The following is a 24,663-nucleotide window of genomic DNA, read 5'->3' as shown; positions in this document are numbered from 1 at the left end:
TTCTCAACCCTCTGTCACAATCAGGAGACATTTGGAAAAGGGAAACTGTTGGGATACTTTCAGTTGCTTCTAGTCCAGCTGCAAAATGCATGTGGCTGCTTCCATATAGTCACCCAAGGTAAATAGTACAGTAGCAGTTTATTCATTCTAAGCGTTCAGACACTGAGGAGAATGCCCCCTGTGTCTCTGCATGATTGCTGCTCGAATTCTGCTCTTCCAATCTCTTTCTGTGGGATGTATTCTATTGTAATGGTTGCCTATTCTGACAGATTCAGTCTCACAAGCAGGTGCTTAAGGATAACTGATTTATTGAAAGAATAGTATGCAGATACAAAGAAAGCTGAGAATGAGCAAAAGCGTGCCAAATACAAACTAAAAACCCTCGCTTCAAACCCGGTTCCGCCCTCGCTCCCGCTTAGCAACCACCCCCTCCCAGGTGCTAGCAACCGTTGCCCACATCGGCCTGAGAAAGTAACCTTGAACACATTCCATAACCCAAACATACATTCCACAGTTACAGCAAGGAGATTACAGCCTGGCACGGCTGGAAATCTCCACCCAGCAAACACGGATCAGGAAAGTGACATGCGAAACGTTATGATGTATTCAGAACATTGGAACGATGAACATGACATACCACCCCCCTTAAAAACACCAAATTAAGGAGCAGGTTTAGCAGGATAGGCAGCATGAAAATGGGCAACTAAAACAGGGGAGAGAACATCGCGGGCAGCAACCCATTCTGGATGAGGGAAATGTTTCCAATGGACCAGGTATTGCAAAGTAGAACGAAGGCGTCGAGAATCAAGAATCTCCTGGACCTTGAAGTGTTGCTGCCCATCAATCATAATGGGAGCAGGTGGTGAGGGTTGTGGGTGCCAGCGATCGGATTGGTGGAAAGGCTTGAGCAGGCTGCAATGAAAAACGGGATGCAAACGTTTAAGATTATGAGGCAAATCTAATTTAAAAGTAACAGGATTAATTTGAGCCACAATAGGAAAGGGACCCACGAATTTTGGTGCCAACTTCTTAGATGGTTGGGGTGATTTAATAAACTTTGTGGAGAGGTAAACTTTATCCCCAACTTTGAAGGGTGGCTGAGGTGCCCGTTTGGTGTCAGCATGGCATTTGTAGGCAGCTTGGGCATCGGCAAGAGCCTGTTTGATCTTAGGCCAGGAATCCCCCAGATGTGCTGCCCAGTCTGCAGGGGAAGAAGGAGGAGACGTCAGTCGCGGCAGCTCTGGAATGGGCACAAAATCCCGACCAAAGACAATGCGAAATGGCACCTGACCAGTGCTCTGATGCACAGCATTGTAGGCGACTTCAGCAAAGGGCAGGAGATTGACCCAATTGCCTTGTTGATAGTTAACGAAAGCACACAGATATTGCTCCAGTGTGGAATTAAGCGCCTCTGTAGATCCGTCAGTCTCCGGATGCGACGCAGTGGAGAGCGCTTGTTTGGTACCCACCAATTTCATAAAAGCCCGCCAAAACTGGGAGGTAAATTGTATGCCTCAGTCAGTCACCAAATGGGAGGGGCTCCCGTGGAGCCTGTACACGTGTACAAAGAAGAGGCGGGCGAGCTGCTGGGCTGAGGGAATGGAAGCGCACGGAATGAAATGGTCTTGTTTTGAGAAAAAGTCCTTCACAACCCAAATCACAGTTTTCCTCTGGCTTGGAGGTAAATCAACGATAAAATCCATAGAGATCTCCTCCCAAGGGTGAGAAGGACTGGCCACTGGTTGGAGCAACCCCTGTGGCTTCCCAACCTTCCGTTTTGAGCCAGCACAGACAGGGCAGGAAGCAATATATTCCTTAACATCTCCCTTAGTGTTGGCCACCAGAATTGGCGTCTAACCAAGTGGAGTGTTTTCACAAACCCAAAATGTCCCGCCAGTTTGTCATCATGGCAACGGAGTAAAATGTCTTTGCACAAAGTCTCAGGGACATAGAGACGATCGTTTTTCCAGGCAAAATCACGGTCAAAAGTAACAGTGTGTAAATTTGCTGGCAACCAAGTGTCAGATTTCAATTGGGAAAGAAACTGTTGTTGCAAGTCTGAGGGAACTGGCAAACGTCCCAGACGGGGTGAAATTGAAGCGTCTGGCTGTTGCACGCAAGTCTGGCTGCGGGTCACCGCTGCCAGACTCAATTGTGGGTCCGTCCACAGTGTACCTACTACATCAGGTACAGTGCTGGAATCTTGGGGTCTGAGGGAAAGTGCATCAGCCAGAAAGTTTTTCCTTCCTGGAATAAATTTCAACTTAAAATCAAAATGGCTGAAGAATTGAGCCCATCTGATTTGCTTTGGGTTGAGCCTACGAGGTGCACTGAGTGCTTCGAGGTTCTTGTGATCAGTCCAAACCTCGAAAGGGTGGGTAGCCCCCTCCAACAAGTGGTGCCAAGTGTCTAAAGCCGCCTTGACAGCAAAAGCCTCTTTCTCCCAAACATGCCATCACCTTTCAGCTGCAGAGAATTTACGGGAGAGATAAGCACAAGGCTTCAAACAGCCCGACTCGTCTGCTTGTAGCAGAAGTGCGCCAATGGAGAAATCAGAGGCATCCACTTGCACCACAAATGGTTTATGTAATCTATCTAGTCAAGCACAGCAAATAAATGATCTCCTCCAGCCACAAGCCTCTTTTCTCTTGGCCTGAAATAAATCCTGCTGCAGACCTGTATTAAGAGCCCTGCAAGAGAGTTGTATCTAACTTGGTTAATTAGGAAAGCATAAGGCCTCAGAGGTACACGCTTCTCAGCTGGCAAGGTGTAATGGTATGTGGGAGTCTGGGCCAAGAGATGCTGCTGAGGGAAGGGTCAGATAAGAGACAGCAGAGCCTGCAGCTGGATGGTGGATGGGACAAGAGGCTCAGAAGGGACCCTCCCCAGTTTCTCAAGCTGTAAAGGAGACAGGGGAGAATTGTGCTTTCAGACATGCAAGTATCAGCATGGATACTGACCAATGGTTATGCGTCTTTGCTAGATTTGCATCATGCTGATCTGCTCTATATTGTGTCTCCTCAGAGGGGAAGGAAAGTGGAGGACAAGTCTTAGGACAAAATAAAAGATAAACTGAAGATTTTGCTGGATGGGCTGACGATGATAGAAATGTATAATCCAATAAATGTGGAAGTCATCAGATTCTCAAGTTCTCTTCTGTATGAAAGGACACATCTTGTTTTAACTCAGAAAAAAGGAAATAAGATCTTACCAGGAATGTGGAAAATGCAATGACTTCCACTTCTTCTGCAGATCATTCTCTGGTCACTGTTTAAATGTAGGGCCTTCCATATTTTATTAGCATGTGCTGTTTTCTTTGTATTGTTTGCTGATTTTGTTGTACCCTGCCTTGAGTCACATTGAGTAGGACTGCTGTAAAAATGCTTAAAACATAAAATACTGATTTACCACCACCACCCTTTTCTTTCTTTCTTTCTTTCTTTTTTTCCTGACTCTTCTGACAGGAAATCCAACTTTCAGATTTAATCAATTTCCAAGCTTAAATCTGTTTTGTAATGATTGGCTTTCTGGGCTGACTTTGGAAAAAAGAGATTCTTTCTTCCTTTCCTCTTGATTCATGCAAAAAAAGGATAGTTTAGTCTTCCCCAACAACAAGCATATTGTCTTTGTGAGACAACCCAGAAAGCAGGGACTTTGAACAGTGTGACTATCAACATTTCTGCAATTTTGTCAAAGTCCGTATCGCCTAGAATTCCACAGCTGAAACGCTGTATTTCTCTACATTCCTTGGCTAGTTATCCTGCCAGTGATTTTTTTCTTCTTCTTAGTTTAGTATTCACCTATATCTCCTATTAATATAGTGAGTAAATTCACACATCACACTAAGCTATAGTGGCCATTTTTAATTTTTTAATTAAACAGATAAGTGAAATAAAAATAGCAAAAACATAAACGTTGTAGCCCAAAACAATACAACTCCAAATTTATCTTCCAGTCTTGTGCTACTGCTAACAAATATAAAATACAAGCTGAATTATGGATTGTGTGCCATCAAGTCAACGTCAACCCTTAGTGACCGTATAGATATTCTCCAGGATGATCTGTCCCCAACCTGGCCCGGCACCCATCACCTCTGTAACTGAATCTGTCCACCTTGATGCTCATCATCCTCTTCTTCATTTTCCTTCCACTTTTCCCAGCATTAGGAAAATGCCTAATGCATTTTCCAGAGAGTTGGGTCTTCTCATAATGTGTCCAAAATATGCTAATTTGTCCCTGGTCATTTCTGTTTCAGATGAGAACTGTGGATTGATTTGTTCAAAGATCCATTTGTTTGTTTTTTTTGGCTCTCCATGGTATTCTCAGAATTCTTCTCCAACACTGGAAGTGTCAGTACACTTTCTATCCCGCTTCTTCAAAGTCTTGCTGAATGAATGAATGACCATAAATACCATGTATAATATTAAATTGAAATTTGAAAATAATAATGTGGGGAAGAGGATTGTCTTTTTTTTTTCATGGAGAAAACAACTGAAATTCTTTTTACCCAAATTGTTGAAAGTCCTTTTCCTCCCATACCCCCTTTTATTTTAAGATAAAAACTTCCTGAAGTCCACTTTTGGCTTCCAGTAATTAGAGGGAAATATGCATGTAGTTTTTCATGGAAAATTTGCCGCTGCTTTTTTTTAGAATATTATTACTTCTCAATCTGTTCTGTCTGTCTCTGACCCAAGTATTAATCAACCCTGGCCTTGCTTAGCTTTTTCAAGATAAAACATGGTTGTCCAAGTGCTGTGAATTTAGTTTAAAAAAAAGTATGCTTTAAATGTTGACAACCATCTCAGCAATCCACTGCTGAAAATCAGGATTGCACTTACCATTTTAATATTGTTATAATAATTATTCTATCTCTCCATCCACAAGAAGGTTCACCATTCTAGATGCCTTGATAGCATCTAAATTGGTCCCTAGAAGAACATACGTCTCGTTAATAAGTAGTGATCATTCTTGCCAAAAAGTTTTTTCAAGTCATGCCAACAATCGTATGATTTTCAGATTGTGTTTCTCAAACTCATGACATTGTCCTGGCTTGAAAGCAATTTGGGATGCAGTCAATAATATTTATTTGGTCAATGACCAGCAAATTTGGGATGCAGTTGAGAGAGAAAAAGCATTTTAAAAGACCTGAAACTCTAGTTCAAAGAAATCAGTTGGATGTAATAGCGACCTGGTGAGGTATCAGAGCTACAACTGCAAGGTGAAGTCACAGAAATGTAGATTGAGTTCCCATACTACATTAGCCATGTTACGCTACAGTATTTTTAGAATAAACAATTGCCTGCAATCAGACAATAGACAAAGCCAGGAATGGACAACTTCCAACAGCTCAAGGGATAAACTAGGCATAACTGCATGATACATCCACCCTCTTTGGTCTTCCAGAAACTCTGTGACAACTAGCTGTCTACCGTTAACCCATTTCTAGCATTGCTCCAGCCCTTTGCTTAGTTCCACATAGAAACCCAGAGATGTTCTCAGCAAAAAGGACATGTGAGTTTCCCATCCTTTATGGGTAGAAAATGAATCTGTTCTGGAGTAATGACTCACCCAAAGCTCAGCTTTTCTTTTTAAAGCTTTGTCTTCTGAGCTGGGGGAATTCATACTTGCTTCTGAAGACGGAGGATAAGCAAGTAACTCCTCTTTCTTCCACATATGGCTTGTTGGAATCACTTCCTTTTTGGTGGTGTTACCGCCTTCTGGACCATACTGTGTTTGAATCACGCCTTTCCAACTGGAGCTCCTGCATCTGCCTGTGAGAATATGTTGCCTCTTCATACTGGGGTGCAGCCCCAACCTGTTCCTAGTCCCTATGAAGTTTTGGTTAGTACACCTTCTTTCCAAAACGGGCAGCTGGTTAATGGTAAGTTTTTGTTTATTTCGATTGAAAGGAAGATACTGTTAAAGCTGTTGGGCCCCAACGCTTCCTCTTCCCTCTCCCTTTTTAAAATATAACTAACAGGTCCTTCTGTTTTCTCAGCACCAATCATTGCTTCACTGGGTTTTTGGCTTAGCAAGAGCAGCACCAGCAGAATTTTGGCTAATCTCAAAAAACACTAAGCAGAACCAGATTTAGTTATTACTTAGATGGGAGGTTATCAAGAAATCTCAGGGTTGGAGACAATAAGAATTGGAAAAACTTCCTGGAGAAAGGTAAGAACAATATACTTCCACGTTGTTGCCAAGAAAACTAATGTATGTATCCCTGAAGTCAGCAGTTGTGCTCACATCATGCATCCAATAATCCAAATCATGGTTGTGTGAACCCAACCAGTTTGAGTTCAATAGCTAAATGCTTAGCAAAATGGGTGAACCCAGTCAATTTTGGTTTATTTGTTAACCCATGGTTAAGCAATTAATTATTAGTGCAATGCATAAACCCAGAATTTTTTTTTAATGCTTGGAAAACAAAACCATGTTTGCTTGTTTACAGTAGCAGAAAAGAAACTGTAAAGGATTTAGCAAAAGCAGTTTTTTTCTCTCCAGTTCAGATCCTTGGTGCTGCATATCGAGGTCTGTTGCTGGAGGCACGTTCATTTAGCTCCACTGCTGTCCTGGGGTTTTGGCAAACTCCCCCGAATGATACGAAATTCTTACAGGTAAGCACTAGTGAGACAGCATCCTCAGGTCTGTCTGAACTCATCTGCTCATTATCCACACCAACCCACACCTCAAAATTTGAAGCACGAATTATACAGATCACACGTCAGGTTCTCATGTTATGCTAAGCCCCCACGTTGCTTGTTTAGCTTGGGGTCAGCATGTTATCGTAAGATCCCAATCCTATGGTAAGTAAACCACAGCTTCCACTTCACTGGGTTGTGGAATATTCAGTAAGCCACATTGAAGCAGAACGTGCTAGATAAAGTAATCACTAGGGAGTTTTAAAGACTATGCACACAATGCATTTATTGCACTTTGGTGTACTGTACAAAGTGACAAAACTGATGGTGAAAAATGGCAAATGGCAAGGGTGTTGTAGAAATCTGTTAATCACTAATCCTGTTTTAAACAGCATAACTTGAAGCAGCTTTGGTGCATTTTTTTTTTTTTTGCAGTGCTCTGGAAACCCACGAGGTGCCATCACTCACTCCACCACCAACTTAAAAATGAGTCAGATCTACTCATGGCTTCCACCTCCCTCACACTGTCCCCTTGTAGTTGTTTTTGTGTAAGTATTATATGTACTTTAAACTACTGCTGCTTTTCTTCAAATGCTTTTGTGATATTTCATGGGAACAAAGATCACTTTAGGTGAGCAAAGAAGCTATAATTCATATAAAATCCTCTCCCAATGTGCATTCTTTCCAATTAATTTTTCAAGGAAGTAGGGGAGGTGCTTTAAAAATACTGTGGAAAATTATTGGTGATTTCAATTCCCTTGAAAATTAATTCCAGCCTCTGCTAACCGGATACCCTCCAGTTGTGTTAGACTGGAACTGCTGTAATCTCTAGCTGGATATTGTAACACCAAGGGATTAACACAGTGGGAGAACTCAACCTTACTTGCATGTCCTCAGAAACTGTAATATAGTAATTTCTCTTCCTGCTAAACCAGAGCAACAGTTGCCCAGTCGCATAACATCTACTGGACCCACGTCAAATCCAAAGTGATCTGGAGAAGTGAGTAATGCCCGTATTCCTTGCGTGAAACCAAGGGCCACTTCTGCATGCCAGCCCCATGCGTTCCTGCAAGATTAACTTTCTTTCCAATGTTGCAGATCCGCAAGCTACGTGTGGCGTGGAAGCAAGTGGAACAGAATTCTCTGCTGCTATAGTTCTCACCTGCTTGCTACTGATTTTGCTTATATAATTGTTTTTAATAAGTCATAACAAAAGCAGTTGTATTACGTTGTCTGTATTTTTATTGCCATGGTAGTAGCTTTGCTTTAGAATCCTGTTTTCCTGCTCACAAGTTTGTAACACTTTCACAGCACACTTGCTTTAGATTTTGTTTTATTCATGAAATAAGAATATTCACCCCATGGCTTCAGTCAATGTTCTCCAAACCCTGAAAAATAAAGGAGAGGAGGAAAAAAAATTAGAAGTGTCCATGTCACAATCAAACTAGATGATGCTCTCAAGTTTAATTGACTGAGTTATCCAACTCCATAACCCTATCCAGAAAATTGATTCCTGAATTATAGCAAACTGTCACACTTTTATCCTCCAGGAAACTTTTAGATTTACAAGCCCCTTTATAACTACAAAAAAATAGAGCCTACCATTGGCCTAGCTGATATTTGCGAGTCTAGGACTAAACAACTCCTTTGAGAGAAGTCATAACTGAATTCTGGGTCTACTGAATAATTTTTAAAAAAAACACTGAATTGTTTGCCACACATTTTTTGTAAGTGACTGAGAGTGTGATGCATTGATTGCTGCATTAAATACAGTGTGCAGAGGACTAGGTTTTTAGTGACATAACTTCATGTCTCAGGAAGGCTGTCATGTTTACCGTTTCAATGTGCATTGTACATCGTAACGTTTCACATGCCAAGGCACTGACGCGCGTTTCTGGTTGGGAAGGAGCTGCTGTGGGACCTTGTACCAAGCTCATAGCAAATATCTGTGGCAGAGGAGAGGGTGCTTGGCCCAGAGCTCTTTCGCCGGCCAGGGAAGCAGAGCAATGCCTGGGTGTTTCTGCGCCTGCCAGAGGTACCGAGCGCACTCTCCTGCGGGGAAGTTAAACACAGTGGAACGCCCCTTCGTGGTCCAAGTTGGGGCTATATTATTACAAAGGGATTCTGAAAATCACCTAAAACCCTGCACTTATCTGTCCAGAAAATTTTCTGAAACTGAACGCTGGGGGCATGTTTGGGAAAAGGAGGCTTTTGCTGTAAAAGCCGCTCTGGAAGCATGGCGCCACCTTCTGGAAGGTGCTAAATGCCCTTTCGAGGTTTGGACTGATCACAGGAATTTGGAAGCCCTCCGCACCCCCCGGCGTCTCAGTCCTAAACAAATTCACTGGGCTCAATTTTTCAGTCGCTTTAACTTCCAATTAAACTTTATTCCGGGAAAGAAAAACTTTCTAGCCAATGCTTTGTCACATTTGCCTCAGGACTCTGACCACGTGACAGATATAGTTGGCACTGTTCTCACTGAACCACAACTAGGCTTGGTTGCCGTTACTCGGAGCCAGCCCCGTGCACAGGCAACCCCGCCCCCAGCCCCGTCTGGGAAGCGAAAAATGCAAATTCCTTGTCAGTTACAGAAGGACTTTCTCCAGGCGCTGAAATCTGACACTTGGTTGCTAGCTAATAAAGACACTGTTTCTTTTGAAAACGGTCTGGCATGGGTGCAACACCGCCTTTATGTACCCGAAACTTTGAGGGCTGAGGTGTTGCAGCGTTCCCACGATGACAAACTTGCTCGACACTTTGGTTTTGTCAAAACCTTGCATTTGGTTCTTCGCCAATTTTGGTGGCCAACCTTAAGGTGGGACGTTAAAGACTACGTTGCCTCCTGTCCTACTTGTGCCATGTCAAAGCGCAAAGGGGGTAAACTACAGGGACTCCTGCAGCCAGTGGCCAGCCCATCCCATCCCTGGGAGGAGATTTCTATGGATTTTATCGTTGACCTAAGTGGCTTACAACAATGCTGTCCATCAGAGCACTGGGCAGACCCCTTTTCGTGTGGTTTCTGGGCACGACTTTGTTCCCATCCCTGAGCTACCACAAACTCCTCCCCAATCTTGTTCTGCCTCTGACTGGGCTGTTCAGCTGGCTCATTCATGGCCGGTGATTAAGCAGGCTTTGGCTGATGCCCAGGATGCTTACAAGTTCCAAGCCGATAAACACCGTTCTGTGCAGCACGATTTCAAAATTGGGGATCAGGTTTACCTTTCTACCAAGTTCATAAAGTCCCCACAACCCTCAAAGAAACTTGCTCCCAAATCCATTGGTCCTTTCCCTATTGTTGGTCTTGTTAATCCGGTTACTGTTAAGTTGGATCTGCCTCACAATTTGAAACGCTTGCACCCTGTTTTCCATTGCAGCCTGCTCAAGCCTGTCCACCAATCTTCCCACTGGCACCCCAACCTCCTCCTCCTGCTCCGATCATGATTGACGGGCAACAACACTTTGAAGTCAAGGAGGTCATTGATTCTCGCAAGCTTCAAGGCACCCTCCAGTACCTGATCTGCTGGAAACACCCTGAGTGGGTGCCTGCTCGGCACGTTAATGCTCCTGATTTAGTTAACCGTTTCCACTTAGCTTACCCTTTGAAGCCTTCTGCTTAGGATTTTTTTCTTTTAGGGGGGCAGTATGTCATGTTTACCGTTTCAATGTGCATTGTACATCGTAACGTTTCACATGCCAAGGCGCTGATGCGCGTTTCTGGTTGGGAGGGAGCTGCTGAGGGACCTTGTACCAAGTTCTCTATCTGTGTTCATTTAGATGGAATGTGTTTGGGTTATCTTCCCTGTTCAAGGTCTTTTCCCGCTGATCAGCAGAGCTCGTTAGGAGCACCTGGGATTGTGAATTGAGACGATTGTACGGGGGGTGGGACTTCACTTGCATTGGGGTTTTTTAGTTTGATTTTGGCGCGCTTTCATCATTCTCAGCTTTCTTTGTACTTGCATACTATTCTTAAATAAACCAGATATTATTAAGCTCCTGCTTGTGAGTCTTAGAGTGTTTTTAGAATAGGCAACCATCACAAAGGCCAGCTCTAGTCTAAGATATCTCAGGAAATCCACCTGTTCCCAGCTATTACTTTGGACAAACCTGACCTGGTTCATGAGAACACTGTCAAACTTGTTTAGAAAACTGGCCATTTGACTCTGGAGGTATAGGTAGACACACAATATATTAAGAATATTCGATATTCAGTATTTGGGCTCCAGAAGCCTGAAGGAATTACAATCAGGAAACACCAAAAAGATGCAATGAAAGTAGTAATAACTACTGTATTTGAAATATACTGAAATAGGCATAGAAAGAGACCTGAATAGCCTCATAAGGAACAGAAGTGTAATCCACACAATTAATAACTTATATGATGAGGCTGTACCCAAGAAAGAGAAGCACAACTACAAGAAAAATAGAATGAATAACCGGGCAGAAAAAATATTTTCCTCATCTCTTAATGAGACACTCCTTCAAACAGCAGAACAGTTTGCGAAAAAGATTCAGAAATACATTTTAACTGCTCTTCTCCCTTCCCCCACAATGCAGTTCCTTTTTATTTCCAAAAATAAAATCTGCAGTGGATTCTTCTCTGTTAATATGAGCAGAAGTGAAGGGCTACCAACTCCCAGGATTAACCAAGAGAGGCCTAAGGTCTTTATAACATCATACATTGACACCTGAGTATGGTTCTTCCTATTTTAACCTTTTTTCCTTTTCTGTTGTGTCTTTTGTATTGTGATTGTGTGCCTGAGAACAGGAATGCTGTCTCTTTTATAATTAAGTATAAGCACACCAAGAACATTTTTCACTGAAGTGTGGAATAGAAATTCTTGAAATCAGTCAAATCAAAAATAGAAGCTAGCCAGGATTTATTTAGCAGGTAAGGGCAGAACCAGTTTGGCGTAGTGGTTAAGGCACCAGGCTAGAAACTGGGAGACCGTGAGTTCTAGTCCTGCCTTAGGGACAAAGCCAGCTGGGTGACTTTGGGCCAGTTCCTCTCTCTCAGCCCCCAGAAAGAGGCAATAGCAAACCACTTCTGAAATCTTGCCAAAAAACCGCAGGGACTTGTCCAGGCAGTTGCCAGGAGTCAACACTGACTGGAAGGCACCAAAAGGGGCAGGGGGGGGGGCAGATATGAACCCCTCCAGCATTTATCCATTTTTACAAAGATGATACCATGACTTTGCTTCATCCAGAGAAGTTTCCTTCAAACTAACCTTCAATCCAGTGCTACAGACACGTTTCTCTCTTTGCAGTGCTTGCCAGTCTTTTATATCTTGTATCACTCTTTTATTCTAAGCATACAGAAATAAGGCAGAAGCCATGTGGATAGCAGCAAGGGTGGGAGAGAAGAGAGGAAAAAAGATTTAAAAAAGGTAAGAGTCCAGATATCAGGCAAAATGGCTGTGAAAAGGGGACACCGAATAAATGCCACATAGGTTCACCTCTAGCATTCCCAGGATCAGAAACACACTGCTCTGCCTAAGCTACCAGCAAAGCCTAACGCTGCAATTTGAGTATCCTAAGTGTGATCTGGGGAGCACATCAAATAGATGTTTTAAAATGTCTCCATTTTAATTTCTAATACATTTAATGCACCCGCCCCTTGGAACATCATTCCCCCTGAGATTAGATTAGCCCTGTCCCTGTTGGCCTTTCATAAGGCCTTTAAAGCGTGGTTTTGTGCCCAAGCCTGGGGCCCTGGGTGTGGGTTAGAGCCCGTCTCCTGGTTGTACAGACGATAGATTTTTATTTTATTTGGCGTATTTTGTGGTTCTTAGGCCACCTAGTCACCTAAAAGTGTGATGGGCAGCTCTAGAAACTGAGTAAATAAACAAATAGAATATTGATAGATATAACCCCAACTCTTTGGGGTCCTCAATCCTTTTTAAGAAAGTAAAGGGATCCTGAGACCAGTATGCTGGAGAACTGCTGGGCTAAGTAAAGTAATTTCCAGCCAAGGATTAGGATTTTAAGGGGAGCACAGGGCTCGGAGGGGGATGTGTCCCCCTCTCCTCTGTTGTTCTCCAGATCATAATATTTGCCTCTCCGTCTTTAAAATCTCTCTCGGGGCTTCACCCTACAAGGTCTTTTCCTTCCTCCTCGTCCTCCCGCATTTCTGTTCTTTGCCTTTTCTTGCTTCGAAACAGCATTTTCCCTGTTTTTCGGGGGGGGGGGACAGCTGCATTTTCAATGAAAACATTAGCAAAGGGTCCTTCCCCCGACGAGGCTGAGGATCCCTGCCGTTATGTAAAATATACATCAACCCCCTAGGCCAGTACAGAAGGATGGGAGTTGTACTCCAGGGGGATGGGAGTTGTAGTCCCACCCGCCGGCATCGCATCCACAGCCTGCAGCCCTCACCTTGCCGTTGTTTGTGTATCGGTGGATGTAGATAGTGGCAATTCCGGGGATGATCAACCCCACGTACATAAGAGCCGCCGAGGGCAGAATTTCATACCACATCCCGACGCACCGCTGCCGGACTTCTCCCGCAGACGCCAGCAGCACACCGCGCATGCACCACGGCGCTCCTGCCGGGCGCTCTGACCTTCCCGTCCTCGGCCCCAGAATGCACCGCGCGCCCAACAACTTCCGGCCGCCGTTGCTGTAGCAACACAGAAGCGGTGGAGGGGGTGCTTTTTTAAAGGGAAAGGCGAAGCGTTTTTACGTTTCCTGCTTTATTCTTTTGGCTGGGTTTCCATACGGGATGGACAATTACACACGGCCGGGGTAGGCCGGGGAATTTTTTTTTAAAGGGAAGGGCTTCCCCTAGTGCATGCTGGGAGGTGGAGTCCCTGCCGGCCTCGCTGGTCGCCGTGGCAACGCGCGGCCTGGCGGAGTCGCGCCGCCTTCCGGGTAGCGAGGACTGCGCTGTGGCGTCGCGGCCTCGCTCGGCTTCCCCTCCGCTCTTCCCGCGAGAGGAGCAGGCCGACGCCACGGCGGCAGAGACAGGAAGGCCCACGTGCTGCCCCCCGCGGCGCCTACCATGAAGGAGGACAAGGAGAACGCCAGGCCGAAGGAGAAGCGGGGTGGGCCCCTCACTCCCACCGGGCTCGGAGCAGCGATGGCCGGAGCGGACGCCAAGGCGGGCGGCGAGCCTGACCGGCTCGAGAGGCCCAAAGACAAGAAAGAGACGCTCAGTAAGGTGCGCCCGCGGAGAGGACTCGGGCGGAGTGGCCCGCGGGAGGGGCAGAACTACAATTCCCATCACCCCCAGCTCGCTGGTGCCGCTGAATGGAGTGGGAGATTTTCGAAAAATGTTATCGCCTTGGCAGGCTGGCACGTCGAGGCTACTATACTACTACTGTTACTGTTGTTGTTGTTCTACTTTTGGTAGGTCAGGGACCCACCACCCCCTTGCCTGAAATGGTATAACCCTTTATGGGGCTGGTTTAACGTGCACCCCTTTTTAGCTGTCATAACTTTGGAGTCCTTGGCGCTCTCTGGGCTTGGTGGTTGGCTAGCCCAGGGTTCCTCAACCTCGGCAACTCTAAGCTGCGCGGACTTCAACTCCCAGAATTCCCCAGCCAGCTTTGCTGGGAGTTGAAGTCCGCACAGCTTAGAGTTGCCAAGGTTGAGGAACCCTGGGCTAGCAGACGTGCCGTTACCCGACTAGGGAACATCAGCACTGCACTGACGCACTGATGATGTTGTCTAGTCAGGTAATGAAACGTCTGCATGCAAACCACCAAGCCCAGAGAGCACCAAGGACTCCACAGTTCAGCCCTGAGCTACAGATATTCTCCTCTATTGGGATATCATATTCGCACGTTTTGCAAACAAACCATGGCCTGTGGTTGGCAGGACGGGCAGCTTTCTGCAGGTTAGGTCCTTGGGTCTGGAGCTGTAGCTCTTATTTTATGCCTCCTGCCTAATTACAGCCCCTTTCCTTTCCTGGGCACCCCCCACGTGGGGGGTTTCTCAACCAGCCTGCTGCCTCCCACAGATGACCCTTGGTCCACAGCAGAGGTCCCCAAACTCTTCAGATCATTGACCCCTTCATGAAGTTTCAGACTGTTCATTGACCCCCCAAGCTTTTATTGTGTGAAGATAATGTAATAAATACTACTTTAGCTAATAGTACTATGAATAATAGGGACGCGGTGGCGCTGCGGGTTAAACCGCTGAGCTGTCGATCGGAAGGTCGGCGGTTCGAAACCGCGCGGCGGGGTGAGCTCCCGTTGCTCGTCCCAGCTCCTGCACACCAAGCAGTTCGAAAACATGCAAATGTGAGTAGATTAATTGGTACCGCTTCGGCGGGAAGGTAACGGCGTTCCGCGAGTCATGCTGGCCACATGACCCGGAAGTGTCTATGACAACGCCGGCTCCAAGCCTTTGAAACGGAGATGAGCACCGCCCCCTAGAGTCGGACACGACTGGACTTTACGTCAAGGGAAACCTTTACCTTTACCTTTACCTTACTATGAATAATAATGATGATGATGACAATAATGGATAATCCCATCGACCCTTGGGGGTCAATGTTAATCACTTTGGGGAGCCTTGTTTGACAGTTTCTTGAGAACGTATTTGCGGCACCCACCCAGGTACTTAGTTCCTGGTTGACCTGAACTAAATATTTCCAAATTTGGAGCAAGTTGAATACATTTAATAAAATGTCTCGTAGATGAAATTTGGATATCAAAGCAGCAGTCATTTCTGGAACCTTTTGCATGCCAAGTGTGCATTTCACAGATCTTGCCCATATTTGGAAGGGGGCAGGCAAATGGTTTGATCCAAAATAAAATGCTTTGATTTCACCTGTTGTAAAGGATGGAACATTTTTCTTTAAGGTAGTGATTCGACGCCTTCCTCCCAGCTTGACCAAGGAACAACTTGAAGAACATCTCCAGCCACTGCCAGAGCATGACTATTTTGAATTCTTTTCAAATGACTCTAGGTAAAACGGAGGTTGATTGTGTTGCATGAAACAGTGGCATGTCATGTCTGTCTTTCAGTTTTTACACCCTTCCGTGTTGTGTATATTTATAATCACCACTCAGCAACGTTTTCTTAAACATTGCCATTTTTTGTCCTTCTGCAGTTTGTATCCTCACATGTTTTCCAGAGCATACATCAACTTTAAAAACCAAGAAGACATAGTTCTGTTCAGGGATCGCTTTGATGGTTATGTTTTTATTGATCACAAAGGCAAGTAAGCCTACAATTATATCTCTGTTGTTCATATATATTGGCAAACTATTGTACAATAAGTATGCTGTAATTCTGGAACCACCCATTTACCTACACACTATAATTGAGTTAAGGTTTTTAAAGGTAACATGTAGTTCAGAATGTGCATAATTACATATCAGCAATCTTACTAATGGGGAGGGTTGTTTATTAGCAGGGAGGAATGCTTAGAATCATTAATAACTCAGTGCTGAGCACAGTTTTTTTGAAAGTGTATTGTATCAGATTTCGTTTCAAATAAGTAGCCTTAGGATTGCAGCGTAATCTAAAATTGGATGCTTTGTTGTGCTGAGCCTGTGTAAAAATTCAAGCATTCTAATTTGTGTTGACTTACTTCTTCGGCACACGCAGGAAGATGTCAGGAAGAGGCTAACTAGTACCAGCTTCTTACTGGGGATCCAGACTAGCCCAAGATGCAGTTTGTTCAAGCTTTGGGGGTTAATACAGAAGTTTATTTCTCAAATTTATACTACCGCCCATCTCCCCCCAAAGAGGGACTCTGAGCAGTTTACTGTAATAACAAGTAACAGAGTCAAATAAGTGACCCGATTACCTTGCTCAGGGTTCTGTTTTAGCTTCCTTTGTTTTAAGGGTAGATCAAGCTGGCTGGCTTCACCAATCCAGTTGGGCTGCAGAAAAACAAGGCATTAGTTCAGGAATTCGTTCTGAAAACCACACTGAATGGTGCTCGTAGGCTTTCTGCACCTAAAACAATGGAATTGGTATAGTGGAAATATTTTTGCTGCTATAGTTGAGCAGTTGAATATCAGAAACCTGTTAGGATTTACTGTGGATCTTGTAGAATTCTGTTGGTAGAGCCAAATCTGCAGCCACTGACTGGCACTATAGGATCATGCTGCTTATTTTTTGTTTATTGATTTATTTTGCTTATTTATCATTCTTCATGTAGCCAAAATTACTTTATGAATCATTTATGTTAGGTTAGCCATCGTTGTTCAAAAGCATTTATTCAGTAAGCCCAAACACCCATCTATAAATGTATGCATTTGTATTATCTCACCAGTGGCCTCTCTATTATAAATCCATCACAAAATAACAAAATATACTGTGGTTTTAGAGCTAGTTTGCATAATGTAGTTCCTACCCATGTGAATTAAGCACTCATGTGCTCACTGCATTTCAAACAGTCTTTTTTTTTTTCCTGCTGCTGATGAGAACACTGGACAAGATAGCTCATATGATAAGGAACATTTTGTGTGAAATTCATCTTTTACTCAACTTGGTTTGGGTTTACAGGTAGTCCTCGGTTAATGACCATTTGTTCAGCAACTGTTTGAAGTTATGGCAGCACTGAAAGAATGGTACTTAAGCCCAGTCCCTGAAGTTGTGGCTGTTGCAACGCCTCTGCAGTCACATGATCAAAATTTGGGCGCTTGACAGCCCACAGGCAGTTATGACTGTGGGATGATTCAGCTTCCCCCATCTGCCTCTCCTCACATCTCTGCCCCTTTGGCTGCCCTGCACAATGGCACTCCTCTGTGGTGGCAGTGCTGGAGGCACTGGGGCCGTCAGCACTCTCAGCCGGCCACTGCTACCCCCGGGCCTCTTTTGAAGCTCCACTGCCGGCTCTCCAAATCGCACACGACCGTCTCACAATGCTTTGGAAGGCTGTGCCTGCCCTCACGAGCTTTCGGAAGGCCGCAGAAGCCTCCCAAAGCCTCATGAGAAGGCAGCGGGTGATGTGGAGCAAAGTAGCCTCGGGAGGAAGGCCTGGTGCAGCCAGCCGCTGCCTCGCATAGAGCCAGGCCGGGCACACCTCGTCAGCAGCGGGAGGAAGAAGACAGCGAAGGTCAGCTGGGGGCAGCAGGGCCTGCGGAGCACAGTGTGGCAGGATGGCAAGGGCTGTGGCGCTGGGGTGGCTGGCTCGGCGCAGGGGTCGAGGCGACGCTCCTTGGTGGCAGGGGCAGCACCAGCGGCAGTGGGGCTGAAGCAGAGGCCTGGGGGCGGCTGGCCGAGTGTGCCAAAGGCCCCGGGCTTCAGCCCCAGCACTGCCACCGCTGCCAAGGAGTGCCGCTGTGCAGGGCAGCCAAAAGGGCAGAGATGGGGGGAGATGGGCAGGGGGGTTCAAGAGGAGGCAAGTCTCTTGCCTCACCAAGGCTTGGGGCTGGGAGGGACTAATCCAGGAATGGCTTGGATGGGGGGATCCTCACCTAATGACCGGTGGGATTTGGCTACCAACGGCAACAGGAGCTGCCGGGATTGCCGTCGCTAAGCAGTGCAGTCACGTGATGTTGTGCTTTCAAACCACATTGCTTAGCAACGGAAATCCGGTCCCAATTACTGTCGTCAACTGAGGACTACCTGTACTCTGGAAACACGTTGCCTGCAACAAACAGCCCTTGCTTCCTTTCCTAACACAGTTCTTTTTAAAAAGTATTTGTACATATAAACAGGTCTTGAATATCCCGCCATAGTGGAATTTGCCCCGTTTCAAAAAGCTGCCAAAAAGAAGAATAAGAAAAAGGATGCCAAAGCTGGAACCATTGATGATGGTTAGTAGTAACAGTGGTGTGTCGTGTTACCTTTTAAAACTAGTTTCAACCAAAGGAGCTTGACAGCGCCTGGCTGAGGTGCCTGGTATGCCCAATTTCAAAAATTTCTGGATAAGGGAGTTCTTGCGATCGGTTCCCGTGTGGTTTCATGCCTCCTCATGGGAGCAAGATTAGTTGGACTATGTCAGTGGGTAATCTGTTGGGAACCATACAGCAGGACTGTGCCCCTTTTATTCTCTTCAGCTTTCAGCGGCTATTGTTACCACCAAATAAATATTCTCCTCCTGAATTATCTGCTGGATGGCCCTTTCAGACCACCTGTCCCATGGTTGATCTGGTCTCAGGAAAAGAACATTATATCATTTAACAGAAATGTAGTAATGCAAACTTGACCACATAGGTTGTTGCTGTGGATCGCAGAACATTCAACCTTGTGATCCAAAGACAATAGAGATCATATATCTAACAGGACTGCAGGCTGGCTATCACTATAGACTTTATAATTTTCTACTTACCTTTTTTTAAGCATGTGTATTTATAATCTGCATGTTATGATTCTTCATTAGATCCAGAATATAAGAAGTTTTTAGAAAGCTACAGTGCTGATGATGAAAAATTAACATCTACTCCTGAGACTTTACTAGAAGAAATAGAGGCAAGAAATAAAGAATTAATAGGTATGAAAACAACTATAATACAGCATATTCAACAACTCCATAACAACTGTCCGTCCTGGATCTGATAACGATTAGTTGCAGTTCTGAAATTAAAGCTTTTAAAATCCTCTTTGCAGCCACATTATAGGGAGAAATACATTATACGTGTTTATTTTGGTGATTTTTTTTGCAGTAATTTCAATATATGACTTTTAAAAATATAAACACAGACGCTTTATTTTTTCACTCTTTAGCAAAAAAGACAACTCCTCTATTGAACTTCTTGAAGAATAAGCAGGTAATGACGCTTCTGTCGGTGTGTGCGTGTATTTAATGAATTGGTGTCCCATAAAACTTTACTCATCCTAGTAGTTACAAGTAAATACTAATAATATTGGGCTTTCTAATCTTGTTCTGGGCACTTGAGTATGTTCAGTTTGCTTTGGATAGGAAACCCCAAAAACGCCTGTTTTAAAATTACCTTTCCTACCCATGTCCTGGTTTAATAATTCTGAATTATTGTGTGTGTTTATGTCTGTGTGTGTGTGTGTGTTTTTTTTTAGATAAAGATAATTATTTTAGTGCTTAGATGCTTTAAACTACCTTTGTAACTTAATAATGTTTCTTAATTTAGGAACAGGATGGTTCCAGTTAACATCAGGTCAGGTGATGCTTCTGACTGGAAAACTTAACTTTATGTTTCTGTTGCAGAGGCTTAGAGAAGAGAAACGAGAGGAGAGAAGGAGACGGGAACTAGAGAGAAAAAGACAAAGGGAGGAAGAAAGAAGGAAGTGGAAAGAAGAAGAAAGAAGGAAGCGAAAGGAAGCTGAAAAAACGAAGAAAGTGGAGAGGTGTCCAGAGAAAGAAAGGGACAAATCGAAGGATGAACCAAAGATTAAGGTATAACTTCATTCCTGTAGGATAAATAATCTATAAGTACTGTGTCTCATGTATATTTGTAAAATGTGACAGCTAATCCTGTGTAATTTAAGAGCAGGGTCTATGGAACTCAGTGGAGCACACTTGAAGTAAAAAGTCATAAGGTGTGTTATGCAAGAGTCTTGGTTAAGACCCTTGTAATTCATAAATACGTAAATGTAATTAAGGTGCTTTACCGCATAGTGCAGAGTACTACCCAATACAATTAGAGTAGGATCCACTCTTGATTCTAGCAAATAGGTTCACACCCGGTGCTCAATTTTGGTTTTGGCTTAACATGAAGTGTTAACCAGTTGTTGTAGCTTATTTTACAAACATGGATTAAGGAAGCCATGTCTTAGCACAGTGTGTGCATCCAGCCATTGCCTCGTAGACGTAAGTAATTTAGAGGCTGAGTATGAAATAACTTAGTCAAAGCCTCAAGCCTGTGTGAATGTCTTTATTCACACACTTTTCACTCTGCTTTTGAGTTTTCATACTTCCCTTTTTGCCTGTGTTTTCCTCTCTTTCTATCTAGATTATAAATTTTTCCAGATAGTAACCTTTCTTTTGAAATACATGTTACAGTTATATATTACTCAGTAAAAAGTAATGTATTTCAATGTCACTATATAAACGAATAGTGATAAATGTTGGTGGCAGTATAAGCAGGCATGATCATTTTCTTTATTGCACAAGCTATTAGTGATGACAGTCTTAAGAGTAAATAGAAGGCAGAATAAGGATACAAGTAGTCCTCACTTAATGACCATTCATTTAGCAATGGTTCAAACTTACAACAGTGCTGAAAAACCGACTTGTGGGCACTCCTTGCACTTACAACTATTGCAGCGTTCCCCACAGCCACATGATGATGATTTGGGCATTTGGCAACTGGTTTGCCTGTGCGGCCATCGCAGTGTCCCATGGTCATGCGATCGCCATTTTCATCCTTCCCAACCAGCTTCCAGCGAGCAAAAATCAGTGGGGAACCACATGATTCACTTAACAACCACATGGTTTGCTTAATGACCATGGCAATTCGCTTAATGACTGCTGCAAAAAGGGTCGTAAAATTAGGTTGAATTTGCTTAATGACCACTTTGCTTAGCAACTGAAATTCCGGTCCCACTTGTGGTAGTTAAGTGAGGACTGCATGTATAATCCTGTAGTCCCCTACCAGACAGCAAGTACACTGACTTGACTTGAGGAAACCAATGCCAGATCACACCTTCAATTGTTTAAGGCCTCCTAAAGGTCCATGAGGAGGAACAAGCTATTATGGAAATAACTGGCAATGCTTAGGTTACATTTAATCTTGTAAGCCATGGGCCAAGCTGCTAGTGTAGCTTAGCGTAGAAAATCAATTTAGTAAGGAAGACTAAATTTGTTTTCTTCCTAGCTACTTAAGAAGCCAGAAAAGGATGAAAGAGACTTTGAAAAAAAGGACAAGGCCAAGAGACTGGAGAAAGAAAGTCTGAGGGAAGAAAAGGCCGCCAGCCCAATTGGCAGCATGCCAGCCAAGCGCTCCGATGGGGAAGCTAAAGAGGAAAAGGCCAAAAAACTGATGTACCCGTTGCAGTACGTATCCTTGTTTCTCGGACCATGCTGGTTTAGTTTGGTGCCTTACCCCAAAATTCTCCTTCGGGAGTTCGTGCTAAAATGTATGTGAAGAAGGTCACTGTTTGATCTGCTTCACCATTTCAAAGTAATTTTGAAGGTAACTGTTGACTGTTGAGTTAACTTACAGTGTGATGCAAACGATAACCTTCAAAATGTAAACTCTGAATGGGAAATCATACATATCCCACCTATCACTTAAAAGTACTTTCATTTGGAAACCCAGGCTGGAGGCTATATAATGTGTGAGACTTTTGATTTCTGAAGTCTTGTTGCGGTTATTCAAATAAATTGTCAAGGAATTTGTTGTAGCCCCCTTCTTTAAAAAATAATTAATATTTCATCGGAAATTCTGTCTAAAACCCAGGACACTCAAGCGATGTGAGAACAAGACTGGGCCGTTGATCCTCCCCCGGCCTCAAATTGACTCTCCCGGTGTCTTTGTCACAGATTCGAAGACGAGTGTGGGAAAGATTACAGAGAAAGAGAATATGAGAGAATTCAGCGAGAGCGAGATAAACTCCGGCGCCAAGATGACGAGCGTAGGCGGCAGAAAGAGCGCTTTGAGAAAGAGAAGGTTTTCTGGAGGAAAGAGGAAGAGGTGAAAAGGGAACGAGACTCATTGCGAGAAAAAGGGAAAAGGGCCGACTTCCTGGAGTACATGGGCAGTGCAGAGAAAGCCGAGAAACCTACCAAAGAGGACAAAAGAGATGATTTGGGAAAGAAGGACCGGATTCGAAACAAGGTGCCGGTTCTATATTGCCTCGGTACGGTAGACAGGTAGCAGCAGCAGATAGGTCATCCTCTTTAGTCACCTGCCTAGATGCCCAGGGGTGTTAATTCATGATGGTTCACCATCCATAAGGAAAGTTGATTTTCACAAGTCTAAAACATCAGTCCCATAGGGCTTCTAGGTGAGGATGCCAAGAACCCCAACCAGTTGTCAGAACTATTGGCTTGGTTACTTAGTACCGCAGTGCACGTTCTCTACTTTTTGTAAAGCATTCCGGGTGCCATTCCTAGGACCATCACCCGTTCCTCCTGAAAGAAACCTTCCTGAAAGTAGATTAATTAAACCCAAGGTCACCCAGCCAACTTCACGGCTACGTTGAGCTTGTTGAACTCATGTCTGTCTGGTGTAGCAATTAATTCTAATTGCTGACTCCAGTCCTCTCAGCTGGAAGCAGACCATCCTGTACAATTTATTCTTGTTGTTTCAGGATCGACCGGCCATGCAGCTCTACCAGCCAGGGGCTCGGAGTCGAAGTCGTTTATCTGCGTACGACGAATGCTCTGCAAAGCCGTCTGATCAAGGAGTAGATAAAAAGCAGGAGTGTGAGGCTAGTAACTTGAAAGAGGAGGTGTGACAAGCCTCGCGTGTTCTCATCAAAAGAGCAGCCAAAGAGCATGAACTGTATAGTCCAGAAGTGCCTTGGAGGAGGAGGAGAGGAGGAGGAGGAGGAGGGAGCAGAGAAAACAGTGCTTTGGGATGTCTCTGGTTTCAAAGCCACGATGCAGAGTCAAAACTCAGCCTTGTGTTCTGTCAGCACATTCTCAGTCAAGAGAGCAGAACAGCCATAGCCCGAGAAAAGAAAAGGAACGTGGGCTCCCGATAGCTCAATACAAGTGCTGTCTTTGACATAATAAAAGCCACGAAACAGTATTTGCACTTCCAATCCAGTTATCTTAAGTCCTTGGGATTGTGCAAGGGGTAAGGCTTTATCACTGCATTGTGTGGTCCTGGAATTTGCATTATTGACTGGAGGGGAGGAAAAACACCACCAGAACGTTAGTCGCAAGAGAGTCGGTCTTCTTTTGTTGTGCTTCTGCCAGCTAGTGGCAAAATGAATTCTCAGAGCGCAGCTTTACATTTGCTCTGCTTCACTGAAAGTTTGTATAGCTTGAATGGAATCGCTGACCTTAGATATGGAGGATTTTTTTTGATACACAGCTTTTATTTTAAAGGCAGCAGAATAGATCTTAACTTTCCCCCTGCTTTTCTGAATGCCACATAGGGAAATGGTTTTCTGTTTCAGTTCAGCACTTTCTTCCCCAGCGCACTAAAGCAGCCATCCCCGCCTTTCCCCATTCAGACGTATTGGATTCTTTCTCCTGGCTCTCCAGGGCATCTGGGGGGAACTGGGTTGTAACAGCAGCTGAGGAGGAACTCCTAGCAACAGACATGGGTTCTCCTTTATGCTAACCCAACACAGCTATTTTATATTTAATAAAATCCTGACCATTTAAAAATGTTTTAAGTTATTATTTTGTACGTAATGATTTGGTGGGGAAAGTCTGTTTTTCTCTGGAAAGGGATTGTCAAGGGAAAATGGAAGTGCCTGATCTTTTTCGCAAACGATGACGCGCACAAAACTGACAGTGCTTTCTTCAAGGAGAAACTTAACTAGCTTTGTGTTTTGCTTCTCTCGGCCACTAGAGGTCAGTGCTCCCACCCGGTATTTTTACATTTTGCATAAAAAAGACTATTTTAAAAATGGTTACCCCATATCCCTTGGTCCATCTAGCTTGTCTGCTCTGACTGGCAGCAGCAGTCAATCTTGCCTGATGCTCATAACGGAATTAAATCTGGGGCCTTCTGGTTGACTAATACCTGGTTGACTGATGAGCTGCATTCTCCCGGTGACATGGCATAGAACAGGATTGCCAGCTCAGAAGTATTTCATAAACCCAGAAATAAATACGTATTTTGCAGATCCTTTGGCTGCCTTTGATGGCAGCTTTCTCCAACCAATGCCCTTCAGATGTGATGGATGTCCCGGCAGCATTTGGGTGGCTGATCCAGCCACAACCACACTTCGATATAAACTTGCGGGGAAATGGTCCTGTTTAAAGAAACCTAGTGCAAACGGGAACAGAGCCAATGTGATCTTTCTCCAGTGATCAAGCAAAGACCTACTTCAAAGACGTTCTCCGCACAATTCTCATGCCAATAAAAAAAGACTGAATTCACCATTAAGGCTTGATTGTACACTGACCAGAGTCACATTTTGTGAGATGGGCGGCCATATAAATACGATACGTAAATTCCTGGGGAGTTCTAGGAGTTGAAGTCCACACATCTCAAGCACAGTCAGAAGCACTGAACTACTG

General features: G+C 44.3%; 3 protein-coding genes across 4 annotated transcripts; 2 read left to right on the top strand and 1 right to left on the bottom strand.

Moving 5' to 3' along the window:
- Positions 1–5,560: 5,560 nt before the first annotated feature.
- On the top strand, positions 5,561–7,890 carry LOC134504393 (putative defense protein 3). The gene is made up of 5 exons (XM_063313582.1): positions 5,561–5,881; positions 6,505–6,617; positions 7,077–7,189; positions 7,577–7,641; positions 7,740–7,890. The coding sequence occupies exons 1-5, from the start codon at positions 5,674–5,676 to the stop codon at positions 7,829–7,831; spliced, it is 591 nt and encodes a 196-aa protein (XP_063169652.1). The 5' UTR covers positions 5,561–5,673; the 3' UTR covers positions 7,832–7,890.
- On the bottom strand, positions 7,861–13,197 carry NDUFA1 (NADH:ubiquinone oxidoreductase subunit A1). The gene is made up of 3 exons (XM_063313583.1): positions 13,014–13,197; positions 11,867–11,944; positions 7,861–8,029 (listed from the first exon to the last, which is right to left on the bottom strand). The coding sequence occupies exons 1-3, from the start codon at positions 13,167–13,169 to the stop codon at positions 8,009–8,011; spliced, it is 255 nt and encodes an 84-aa protein (XP_063169653.1). The 5' UTR covers positions 13,170–13,197; the 3' UTR covers positions 7,861–8,008.
- Positions 13,198–13,506: 309 nt separating this feature from the next.
- UPF3B (UPF3B regulator of nonsense mediated mRNA decay) lies at positions 13,507–23,215 on the top strand. 2 transcript variants are annotated; one of them, XM_063313571.1, is made up of 10 exons: positions 13,507–13,797; positions 15,446–15,552; positions 15,697–15,803; positions 18,260–18,358; positions 18,925–19,035; positions 19,269–19,312; positions 19,726–19,914; positions 21,344–21,513; positions 22,003–22,297; positions 22,773–23,215. In XM_063313571.1, exons 1-10 carry the CDS (start codon positions 13,639–13,641, stop codon positions 22,917–22,919), a joined length of 1,428 nt encoding a protein of 475 aa, XP_063169641.1. In that variant the 5' UTR covers positions 13,507–13,638; the 3' UTR covers positions 22,920–23,215. The 2 variants fall into 2 exon arrangements, with proteins under 2 accessions (XP_063169641.1, XP_063169640.1); XM_063313570.1 differs by having other exon boundaries at positions 13,509–13,797; positions 21,335–21,513.
- Positions 23,216–24,663: the final 1,448 nt, after the last annotated feature.

This window comes from Candoia aspera, chromosome 12 (genome assembly GCF_035149785.1).
Source record: "Candoia aspera isolate rCanAsp1 chromosome 12, rCanAsp1.hap2, whole genome shotgun sequence".
Taxonomy (NCBI): Eukaryota; Metazoa; Chordata; class Lepidosauria; order Squamata; family Boidae; genus Candoia; species Candoia aspera.
Note: the sequence above shows the minus strand (reverse complement) of the source record. Positions and strands in the feature narration are given on the sequence as shown.

Excerpts from the sequence above, each read along its gene's own strand:
- UPF3B (XM_063313570.1), top strand. The coding sequence starts at position 13,639 with ATGAAGGAGGACAAGGAGAACGCCAGGCCGAAGGAGAAGCGGGGTGGG. Across the intron at positions 13,798-15,445 it reads AGAAAGAGACGCTCAGTAAG|GTAGTGATTCGACGCCTTCC; the intron begins GTGCGCCCGCGG and ends TTTTTCTTTAAG. Across the intron at positions 15,553-15,696 it reads TTCTTTTCAAATGACTCTAG|TTTGTATCCTCACATGTTTT; the intron begins GTAAAACGGAGG and ends GTCCTTCTGCAG.
- LOC134504393 (XM_063313582.1), top strand. The coding sequence starts at position 5,674 with ATGGCTTGTTGGAATCACTTCCTTTTTGGTGGTGTTACCGCCTTCTGG. Across the intron at positions 6,618-7,076 it reads ATGATACGAAATTCTTACAG|TGCTCTGGAAACCCACGAGG; the intron begins GTAAGCACTAGT and ends TTTTTTTTGCAG. Across the intron at positions 7,190-7,576 it reads CCCCTTGTAGTTGTTTTTGT|AGCAACAGTTGCCCAGTCGC; the intron begins GTAAGTATTATA and ends CTGCTAAACCAG.
- NDUFA1 (XM_063313583.1), bottom strand. The coding sequence starts at position 13,169 with ATGCGCGGTGTGCTGCTGGCGTCTGCGGGAGAAGTCCGGCAGCGGTGC. Across the intron at positions 11,945-13,013 it reads GATACACAAACAACGGCAAG|AATAAAAGAGTGATACAAGA; the intron begins GTGAGGGCTGCA and ends CTGTATGCTTAG. Across the intron at positions 8,030-11,866 it reads TCTGTAGCACTGGATTGAAG|GGTTTGGAGAACATTGACTG; the intron begins GTTAGTTTGAAG and ends TTTATTTTTCAG.